The 11,969-nt window shown below is 40.9% G+C and overlaps 1 protein-coding gene across 2 annotated transcripts in view; it reads right to left on the bottom strand.

Moving 5' to 3' along the window:
• Positions 1-10,668: 10,668 nt before the first annotated feature.
• The window catches only part of ACO1 (aconitase 1), a 59,843-nt gene continuing 58,542 nt past the window's right edge, over positions 10,669-11,969 (bottom strand). For both annotated transcript variants that reach the window (XM_066257393.1, XM_066257394.1), the window contains one exon: positions 10,669-11,555. In XM_066257393.1, the coding sequence (XP_066113490.1) occupies positions 11,442-11,555 (114 nt within the window). In that variant the 3' untranslated portion in view covers positions 10,669-11,441. The remainder of the gene's footprint in view (positions 11,556-11,969) is intronic.

Below are 11,969 nucleotides of genomic sequence, written 5' to 3'. Positions count from 1 at the left end.
ACACAAATGCAAGAGCTACAAACGCAAATTTTTGCCTGAATAGAATTTAAATAAGTTTTATGCAAATTTTATGATTAAAATAAGTGTTTTAATATGTTCTGTTTAGAAATTATAGACAAATTCTGATACAATCATATCTTTTAGTGTATTAGTGTATTTACTGCATTATATAAATCATTACATTTTCACAATGATGTCCAAGAAGACATTCTACTTCGTTATGTTAAATTGTTAAAAGTTTTACAATAAGATGAAAACCTAAAATCTTGAATTGCAAAAAACTGTAGCTTACAGAGAAAAACTAATGTCAGATTTGAGATCAGCACACTTGAATTAGGTAAGGAAAGCATTTTTGTGGATGCAACAAAAATTCTGTTCCCCAGTGATAGTATGTAGTGATTTAAAATAATGGTTAAGGGGAGGATTCCAAGATGGTGACAGAGTAGGCAAATGTTCCAACTGCCGCTTCCCAGGATCAAACTAGAGTTATAAATAAAGTTAAGAACAGTCAACCTGAAAAACCAACTTCAGAATAATCAAGAGGAATCTATAGCCAAGGATCACAGAAGCCACACCAAGACCGGTAGGAAGAACGGAGACACGGAAAGGGCTGCCCCGATCCCAGGAGCAAGTGGCAGAGGGTCCGGAGGGACTATCATTGCAGAGAGGAGAGGTTCACCCTGAGAGGGGAGGGTCCTAAGCCTCAGGCGGGGCACTCCAGCCTAGAGCCCCAGAGCCTAGAAGAGGCATCCACACAGCATTTGGCAGTGAAAGAGACAAGGTTTTTCTCTGCTAGAAAGAGAAGGAGCTCCTGGAGTTGCAGGCAACATCTTAAAGGGCCAACTCAGAAAATCTCATTCACAGCCACTTACTCTGGGCTCCAGCAGAGGGAGGGCTGAGAGGACAAAAATCAAATGGGTAGAGTGTGAAATTGGTGGTCCAGGGAGAGACACAGTTAGGAATAGCCACTGGAACCCCTGTGCCCAATCATTCTCCAATTCTGGAGTAGCTAAATTTCTTAGGTGGAGCGGTCCCCTCCATTTGGCAGCAGCCAGGGAAAGCAACTGCTCCACCCTCAGGAATCTCTCTTGTCCCACCTGTGAAGACTAGGCCCTGTTGAGAAGTAGGCAACCTTGGTCAGGAAGCAGGAGGGCAGGACAGCAACTCAGTTTTCTGGCGTTGAGGTTGGTGCTTCTCCCCCCACTTTCCTGAGAACAGGACTGGTGCTCCTGCCTCACAGAGGACTCCATAGAAACTGTGCAGGCTGTGGGCAAACCACATCTCTGTGTCTCAGAGGCCACACCCACCAGACTCATGCTGACCACACCCTACTGAATGAAGACTATGGAAAAATTCAGGACTGACACCTGGTGCCCATGGGTGGGATCCACACCTACAACATTTCCTAATCCCCAAATTGCCATAGGCTCAAGACTCTACTAGAGGTTTTTTCAGTGGCTGAGCCCAACAAGCAGCCAGCAGACAAAAGCATAAGGAGATGGGATCTCAGGGAACCTTGGGCATTTTGCTGACTTGCCTTCAGGCCCAGTCCTGCTAAAAATCCAGCCTAGATGTGCAGCCTGGTATTTCCACACATACCTGGGCCAGGCAGATGCAGCCACAAACTCTGATTTGCTTTGAGCTCCAAAAAGGTTGCAGAGGGACACTCATGGGCAGTGTCTTACACTGGTCTGCACCAGGTTCCCTTCTAAGAGACCCAGAATCAACACATCCAGTGGCCAGCTACAGACCACACCAGAGAAGGACCAACTAGTCTTACTAGCAGCATATCCAAAGTAGAGTGTCAGGCACCAAACCCAGTTGAGGTGAATTCTGCTTTCTGTAGTCAACACCTGCACACAGCTTGCACTCATTGAGCAAGGTAGAGCTTCACATTAGCCAGCCCAAGTCCTGGATATCCTGCCCTGCTGGGCTGAGTTCTACAGGAAGAAGGAAGAGAAGCATAGAGCACAGACATTCAAAGTGTGAATTTGTTGGAGCCTATTGTAGGGACCAGTTGAGGGGGCTTAGCCACCATTTGGGGGAACACAGTCAGCCCCAGTGGAAGACTCTCTCAATCTTCTTCCCTGAAACCAGGGGCTCCCCAGCTGAAAAAACTTCTGCAGAGGGGACTGTTGGCCGCACACAATCTGAATCTGCCACTCATCTTGCTGGGAGAAACAGAATTGGAATATCCAGCAGTGGCTGACAGATTAGGTTCTGGAGTAGGGGACACTTTCCCCATACTGAGCTCCTAACCAAGAGACCCTGAAATAGGGGACCCACTAAGGTTATCATCCTGACCTCAGTTGCTCTAGCCCTATAAGCTTCCAATGTGTGGAGGGGGTCAGTGGGATGAGGCCAGTCAGAAGACTCTCTGAGAAGACCAGGCAGCTGCAAGAAGAGGTGGTGCAGCTGAAAAGTGAGGGAAAATCTTAAGGAACTTGGGCCCTTTTATGGAGCTGCTGTCAGCTCTAAGCAGGAGGAAGCTGATCCTTATACACAAGTTGGCCCCTCCAAACACACCCAGAAGACACAAACAGTGAATAGAATGGTAACTCCAGACGTGTAGCCCATGGCAGATTACAATGTCTGACATTAACCCATACCTGAAACCTGCTCTAGAGGACCCAGAACTGACATAACCAGTAGTGGGTGGCAGATAGAACTAATGCTACACTCAGCTACCCACACAAGTGACATACTCAAAGGAGTATAGCAAGCACCAGACCCTGCTGAGAATAACTACACCCCCTAGGACAGACATTGCACAGCATCTAATACATGTGATCAAGGTTGACCCTTACAGCCAGCCAGCCTGAAGAGATAACTCCACCCATGAAATAGCCAATAGCACTCAACATGCATATACAACAGGAGGGTAAATATAACCCTCAAGAAACACTCTTAGAGCAAGGAGCTCGAGTGGCCTGGAAGTTAGTACCACTGAGCCCATCTTCTTAGTAAAGATGCCACAAAAACTTTTGGAGTCAGAGCAGAGCTACCAAATATGCAGACAAAATGAGAAGACAAAGAAATATGCCCAAATTGATCAACCAGAGAAATCACAAGAAAAAGAGAAATAAAATGGGAGTAACTGAACCACCAGACACAGAGTTTAAAATAATGTTATTAGGATGCTCAAGGATCTCAGAGTAAGAATGCATGATCATTAGTAAGAAGAGAACTTAGCAATCATTAAAAAGGACATTGAAACCATAAAAATGAACCAGTTAGAAATGGCAAATACACTCTCTAAAATGAAGACTACACTAGAAGGGCCTTGACCAGGTGGTGGTGCAGTGGATAGAACATTGGACTGGGACACAGAGGACCCATGTTCGAAACCCTGAGGTCGCTGGATTGAGCATGGGCTCACCAGCTTAAGCACGAGGTCGCTGGCTTGAGTGTGGGATCATAGACATGGCTCCATAGTTGCTGGCTTAAGCCCAAGGTTGGCTTGAGCAAGGGATCATTCTGCTCTGCTGTAGCCCCCCAGTCAAGGCACATATGAGAAAGCAATCAATGAACAATGAAGGAGTCGCAACAAAGAATTGATTCTTCTCATCTCTCTCCTTTCCTTCCTGCCTGTCCCAATCTGTCCCTCTCTCTGTCTCTCTCACAAAAACAAAACTAAACTAAACAAAACAAAACAACAACAAACACTAGAAGGAATCAACAGCAATCTGGATGAAATGGATGACTGAATCAGCAATTTAGACGACAACATAAATGTAAGCATAGAAGCAGAACAGCAATAAGAAAAACAGCTCAAGAAGACTGAGAAAACTCTAACATACCTCTGTGACAACATAAAGAGAAACAACATTCGCATCACAGGGGTTCCTGAAGGAGAAGAGAACAAATAAGGGATAGAGAACTTGTTTGAAGAAATCATAGCTGAAAACTTCCCTAAACTGATGAAGGAAAAAGTCACACAAGTTCAAAAAGCACAGAGTCCCATTAAAGATGAACCCAAAGAGGCTCACACTTAGACACATCATAATTAAAATATCAAAGTTAATAGAAAAAGAAAGAATACTAAAAGCTGCAAGAGAAAAGCAATTAATTACCTACAAAGGAGCGCCCATAAGGCTGACATCCAACTCCTCAACAGAAACACTTCAGGCCAGAAGAGATTGGCAAGAAATATTCAAAGTGATGCAAAATAAGAATCTGCAACCAAGATTACTCTATCCAGCAAAACTATCATTTAAAATTGAGTGAGAAATAAAGCACTTCACAGACAAAATAAGGCTCAAGAAGTTCATTACCACCAAACCAGTACTGTAAGAAATGTTAGGGCAGCTGCATGGATAAGAAAACAAGACCTGTATTTATGCAGTCTACAAGAGACCCACCGCAGAAAAATAGAAGCACATAGACTGAAAGTGAAGGGATGGAAAAAATATTCCACAAAAATGAAAAAGAAAAAACAAAAAAGCTGGGATAGCAATACTTATATCTGACAAAATTGACTTTAAAACAAAGGGACAAAGAAGGTCACTAAATAATGATAAAGGGAGCAAACCAACAAGGGGATATAACCATTGTAAATATTTATGTACCTAATATAGGAGCACTTAAATATATAAAGCATATTTTGATGGACATAAAGGGCGAGACCAACAGCAATACAATAAGAATAGATTTTAATACCCCACTAACATCAATGGATAGATCCTCTAGACAGAAAAATAATAAAAAAACCCAGCAGCTTTAAATGACATACTAGGTCAAATGGATTTAATTGATATCCTCAGAACATTTTACTCCAAAACAGCAGAATATACATTCTTTTCAAATGCTCATGGCACATTATCTAGGAAAGACAACATGTAAGGACACAAAACAAGTCTCAATAAATGTAGGAAGACTGAAGTCATATCAAGCATCTTCCCTGATCACAATTGCATAAAACTAGAAATCAACAACAATAGAGAAACTGAAAAATGAAATGTTCCTCCAAGTGTTTGAAACACTTGGAGGCTAAATAGCATGTTATTAAATAACAAATGGGTTAACAATGCAATCAAAGAATAAATAAAAAATTTTCTTGAAACAAATGAAAATAAACATAAAACAACCCAAAATCTATAGGACACAGTGAAAGCTGACCTGAGAGGGAAGTTCATAGCATTACAGGCATACCTTATGAAGCAAGAAAAAGCTCAATTAATCTAACCCTGAACTTAAATGAACTAGGAAAAAGAACAAGTAAAGTCCAGAGAAAGTAGAAGAAAGAAAATTATAAAGATTAGAGTGTAAATAAATGATATAGAGGCTAAAAAAAATACAAAAAACTAATAAAACCAAGAGCTGGTTCTTTAAAAAGGTTAACAAGATTGATGAACCTTTAAGCAGATTCATCAAGGAAAAAAGAGGACCCAAATAAAATTAAAAATTAAAGAGGAGAAGTAACAACTGACATTACAGAACTACAAAGGATTGTAAGAATATACTATTAAAAACTATATGCCAAGAAATTGGACAGCCTGAGTGAAATGGATAAATTCTTAGAAACATACAATCTTCCAACACTGAATCAGGAAAAAATCAGAAAACCTGAGAAGACTAATTGCAACAAATGAAATTGAAACATTATCAAAAAACTCCCAGCAAACAAAAGTCTTGGGCCAGATGGTTTCACAGGCAAATTTTACCAACCATTCAAAGAACTAACACCTATCCTACTCAAGCTGTTACAAAAAATTCAAGAGGAGGGATGACTTCCAAGCTCCTTTTACAAAGCAAGCATTATCCTAATTCCAAAACCAAGTAAAGACACTACAAAGAAAAAAAACCACAGGCCAATATCCCTGATGACATAGATGCTAAAATTCTCAACAAAATATTAGCAAATCAGATCCAGCAATACATTACAGAGATAATACAACATGATCAAGTGGGATTTATTCCAGGTAGGCAAGATTGGTACAGTATCCACAATTCAATAAATGTGATTCATCACATAAACAAAAAGGATAAAAATCACATGATCATGTCAATAGATGCAGAAAAAGCATTCCATAAAATCCAACACCCATTTATGATTGAAATTCTCAGCAAAGTGGGAATACAGGGAACATACCTCAACATAATAAAGGCCATCTATGACAAACCGACAGCTAACATCATACTCAATGGGCAAAAATTAAAAGTAATCCCTTTAAGATCAGGAAGAAAACAGGGATGTTCCCCTTCATAAACTCTTTTTTTTTTTTTGTATTTTTCTGAAGCTGGAAATGGGGAGAGACAGTCAGACTCCCGCATGCGCCCAACCGGGATCCACCCGGCACACCCACCAGGGGCGACGCTCTGCCCACCAGGGGGCGATGCTCTGCCCTCCCGGGCGTCGCTCTGCCACGACCAGAGCCACTCTAGTGCCTGGGGCAGAGGCCAAGGAGCCATCCCCAGCGCCTGGGCCATCTTTGCTCCAATGGAGCCTTGGCTGCGGGAGGGAAAGAGAGAGACAGAGAGGAAGGAGGGGGGGTGGAGAAGCAAATGGGCGCTTCTCCTGTGTGCCCTGGCCGGGAATCGAACCCGGGTCCCCCGCACGCCAGGCCGATGCTCTACTGCTGAGCCAACTGGCCAGGGCTCATAAACTCTTATTTAACATAGTACTGACAGTCTGAGCCACAGCAATCAGACAGAAAGAAGAAATAAAAGGAATCCAAATTGGAAAAGAAAAACTCATTATTTGCTGACGACATGACACTATACATAGAAAATCCTAAAGTCTCAGCCAAAACACTACTAGGCCTGATAAATGAATTTAGCAAGGTGGCAGCAAATAAAATTAATATTCAGAAATCAGTAGCATTTTTATACACCAATACTTAACTGTCAGAAAGGAAAATTAAGGAAATAATCCCATTCACTATTTCAACAACAAAAAAATAAAGCAGCTGGCAATAAATTTAACCAAGGAAGTAAAAGACTTGTACTTAGAAACTTATAAGATAATGAAAAAGAAATCAAGGAAGATATAAACAAGTGGAATCATATACTATGTTCATGGATAGAAAGAATAAGCATCATTAAAATATCCATACCAGCCTGACGAGGCAGTAGCACAGTGGATAGAGCATTGGACTGGGATGTGGAAGGACCCAGGTTCAAGACCCTGAGGTTGCCAGCTTGAGTGCATGCTCATCTGGCTTGAGTAAAAAGTTCACCAGCTTGGACTCAAGGTCGCTGGCTCGAGCAAGGGGTTACTTGGTCTGCTGAAGGCCCGTGGTCAAGGCACATATGAGAAAGCAATCAATGAACTAAGGTGTCACAACAAAAAACTGATGATTGATGCTTCTCATCTCTCTCCGTTCCTGTCTGTCTGTCCCTATCTATCCCTCTTTTTGACTCTCTCTCTGTCCCTGTTAAAAAAAAAAAAATCCATACCACACAAAGCCATCTATAGACTCAATGCAATTCCTGTTAAAATACCAATGGCATACTTCACAGATCTAGAATAAATATTCCAGAAATTTATATGGAACCAAAAAAGAACCTGAATAGCCTCAACAATCTTAAAAATGAAGAACAAAGTGGGTGGTATCATACTTGCTGATATCAAGCTATACTACAAGTCTACTATAATCAAAAGAGCATAAGAACTGGTGTACAGATCAATGAAACAGAACAGAGAAGCCAGAAATAAGCCCATGCCTTTATGGAAAATTAATATTTGAAAAAGGAGGCAAGAGTATACAGTGGAGTAAAACAGTCTCTTTAACAAATGGTGTTAGGAAAACTGGACAGCTACATGGAAACTGAAACTAGACCACCAACTTACACCATTCACAAAACAAACTCAAAATGGGTAAGTGACTTAAATGTAAGTCACAAAACCACAAAAATCCTAGAAGAAAACATAGGCAGTACACTCTTAGACATCTCTCGTAGTAACATTTTTGCCAATATATGTCCTTGGGCAAGTGAAATAAAGGAAAAAACAAATGGGACTATATCAAACTAAAAAGCTTTTGCACAGCTAAAGACACCATTAATAAAATAAAAAGACAACCCACTCAATGGGAGAACATATTCACCAATATGTCTAATAAGGGGTTAATAACCAAAATTTATAAAGAACTTGTAAAATTCAACACCAGGAAGATAAACAAATTTTAAAAATGGGCAAAGGACTTGAATAGACACTTCTTCAAAGAGGACATACAGATGGCCAACAGACATATGAAAAAATGATCAACATTACTGATCATTAGAGAAATGCAAAATAAAACCACAAACAGATATTACCTCACACCTGCTGGAATGGCTTTTATTAATAAATCAACAAACAACAGGTGCTAGTAAAGCTGTGAAGAACCCTCCTGCACTGCTGGTGGAAATGTAGACTTGTGCAGCCACTGTGGAAAGAGTATGGTATTTCCTCAAAAAATTACAAATGAAACTACCTTATGATCCAGTAATTCCACTTCTAGGAATATATGCTAAGAATCCCAAAACACTAATTCAAAAGAAGATATGCCCCCCATATTCTTTGCAGCATTTTTTAAAATAGCCAAGATCTGGAAACAACTCAAGTGTCCATCAGTGGGCAAGTGGATAAAAAAGTTGTGATACATTTACACAGCCTTGAAAAAGAAGGAAATCTTACCTTTTGTGATGGCATGGATAGGTCTGGAGATTATTATGCTAAGTGAAATAAACCAGGCAGAGAAAGACAAATATATGATCTTATTTATATGTGGAATCTAGTGAACACAATATACTGAAGAACAAAACAAAAACAGAGGCAGGATCCCAGGGAACAGCTGTCAGAGAGAATGGGGAAGATGGGATGGGATCAAAGAAAGTGAATGGATTAGCCAAATTATATATACATAAAATATAGATACAGATAATAGGGCAGCAATTCCCAGAAGGAAAGGAGGATGGTGGTAGGAGGATGAGGAAGCAAAGGGGGGTAAAATGGGGATGGAAAGAGACTTTGCATAAGGCATGGGGGGCATGATGTGGGGGTGTTATATTGAGTGGGATACTTGAAACCATGTTGACACAACAAATTATAATATTTAAAAAAATAGAACAAAGTAAACAAAATAAATAAAAATAAAAACAATTATGCTAAATGCAATGTGGTATAGTAAGTAGATCCTAGAACAGATAAAGGATACTAGAAAAAATGTAAAGCCTGTACTTTAGTTAATGGTAATATACCAATATTAACTTCTAGTTTTGACAAATGTACCATGGTATATAAGATGTTGGCAGCAGCGAAGCTGGGTGAAGGGTATACAGGAGTCCTCTGGGCTATATTTGCAACTTATTTGTAAATTTAAAATTATTCCAAAGTACAGTTTATTAAAATGATTATGAAGGTTATATACTATAGAAAAAACTCCTAATGGTAAAATAATAAAAAAAAATTAAAGTTATAAATATGCTATAAGTATAGCACTAAGAAATAAAAGCAGCAATACCACCATCACTGCCCAGAAAAAATTTTAAATGTTGTACAGAATACAGGCTAAAGGAAATATACTAAAATGTATTAATATTTTGCAGTCAGACTCCATGGTTTTTCTCTCTAGGTACTATTTTATGTTTTCCAAAGTTTCTTTTGGGGTATTGGGTCATTTTTTAGAATAAAACAATGTTTTCTTTTTTAAAAACAATACATCTTCAGGTTAGCGTTCTATATATTTTTTTTCTTAAAACTTTTATATAAAAGATTGGAGAAGTCTCCAATGACAATAATTGGATGTAACTATTACTGCTGATGGAGGGGATGATGCAGTGCCTGGCCTGGTTCAGATGAGGAGTCATTACTTTAGAGTTTTGTTTAGTCTTCAGAAAGCTGAAGTCTCTAACAGTCCAGTGTTTGAGCAGGAAGTGAGGGGACAGTGCTAAGTTACCGGACCTTCTGTGTCTGCTTCTTTAGCTATAATGGGTCCTTTTAGTACCAATTTTGGTGATTTATTTCTTACTAAAAATGGCCCTTTTAGACTGTAAATTTGCCCTGTGATAGACTGTGTCCTCTCCATATTCATATACTGAAGCCTCTGCAGAGATGAGACCTCTAAGGGAATAATTAAGGTTAAATGAAGTCATAAGGATAAAGCCCTGGTCTGATAAAATTAATGTTCTATAAAAAGACACCAGAGAGCTAGTTTTCTCTCTGTGTGTAGACACGCACTGAGGAAAGGCCATGTGAGGACATGCAAGAAGGTGGCTGTCTGCAAGCCAGGAAAGAGCACTTATTAGAAAAGGAATTGGCTGGAACCTTAACCTTGGATTTCTAGACTCCAGAACTATAAGAAAGTAATTTTTTTTTATGTTCAAGCAGCCTCATCTGATATTTTTGTTATGGTAATTGGTGCAGTCTAAGAGACATGCCCTGAAACAACTTTAGTGATGGAATGAGCAGATATACTCCAGGACATGAAAATCAAAAGGTCATAATGTGCTCCCTACATGTACCTTAGTGCCTGCTAGCTCCTTGTCTGCTCCTAGGCGGGGCGGGGAACATGCTGGCCCCTCAGCACTTCCATGTGACCCGCGGAGCACTGATGTGGTTGTGAGAACAAAAGGACTGAAAGGTCATCCAGGCTTCGAGAAGCTGGAGTCTGAGATTCGCTCTGCTCGAAATAGCCCAAAACTATAAACACGTGCACAGCAGAATTCAATCCCAAAGTCAAAAAGTTTTCCTTGAAAATAGATTTAATTTTATTCAAATTAGAAATATTCTGTGTCTCTCTCTCCAAAACCACCTCCAAACAAAGTTACCCTCTTGACAAACGAAAAAAATTTTTCTGGGAAAAAAATTTTAAAGATAGTAAAAGAAAACGTCACATTTCTTTAATGTTGATCCATCAAAAGGTATATAATTGAAAAGTTTCAACTTCCAACCTGTCCACAAGGTGTCCGGATCATTTACACCCAAAGAAAGAGGAAGTGGGACAGTCGCAATCACTGATGTGATTTAAAGTGTGCAAAAGTTCATATCTACCCACGTCAATTAACACTGATAATAGGCAAAGGCGAATGACCCTCAAGGGAAAGGTTTCACTGAGTGGAGGAGATCAGAGGAACGCAGAAGAGGGCGGGAAGCACCTCCTAAGAAGATTTATCAGTGTTCAGCTGACAATAAACAAGCTAAGAGTAAAAAAATCAACATTCTGTGATCAGTAAATTTAAAGAGGAGCTCAGTTCTTTCTGGCACTACTGGCATTCCCACCAGGCCAGTTTCAAAATTCTAGAAAAAGATAAAAAGATTAACAAAAATAGAGAATGTAGACACTGCAGATTCGGTGCCTAGACGAAAGGCACCAGCACGCCAGCGCTCCGCCTACAAGGCAGCACCCTGCGCAGAGACAGGGGCCACGGTCTGGAGCCCGGGATCAGCGGCGGATGGATGGCGCTCCACACGCTCCCTGGGTGCAGCTCTCAGTGCTGGGCTCCTAAGGAACGAGGGTCTATTTGGCCATCTTGCGGATCATGTAGTTGAGAATGCCGCCGTTGCGGAAGTAAGTGAGCTCCACGTCAGTGTCGAACCTCATGACAGCCTCAAAGGTCTTCCCGGTATCCAGCTGCGACAACATAGAAAGAAGCAAAGGAGAATCACAGAGGGAGGTGACACCGCTCAGCCAGGAGGAGCCCGAGTCTAGCCTGCCCTCAGGCCTGGCCACGCAGAGTGCAGTCCGCACATCAGCACCACCCGCAGCGCCTAGGAATGTGCACCGTCCCATGCCCCAGCCCAGACCTGCTGGTCCCCAACAGACTCATATGAAAGGAAAAGCAGTGTATGCACGATGGAAGTGAGAGACTTCTGAGAATGAGAAATGGCCTCTCTGGGCAGCAGTGGCTGGTGACCTTTGGGATGGTATTATCTAAAGCCTCTCTTGGAGCCCCCTGCAGGTAGAAGGGTCTTAGGTCAGCAGAGGTTTTGTTAAGGTTGTCCCTTAGGCGGCTGGCGCAGCTGCTCATCCAGAGACACACCTCAG

This window comes from Saccopteryx bilineata, chromosome 2 (assembly GCF_036850765.1).
Source record: "Saccopteryx bilineata isolate mSacBil1 chromosome 2, mSacBil1_pri_phased_curated, whole genome shotgun sequence".
In the NCBI taxonomy this organism is placed as follows: domain Eukaryota; kingdom Metazoa; phylum Chordata; class Mammalia; order Chiroptera; family Emballonuridae; genus Saccopteryx; species Saccopteryx bilineata.
Note: the sequence above shows the minus strand (reverse complement) of the source record. Positions and strands in the feature narration are given on the sequence as shown.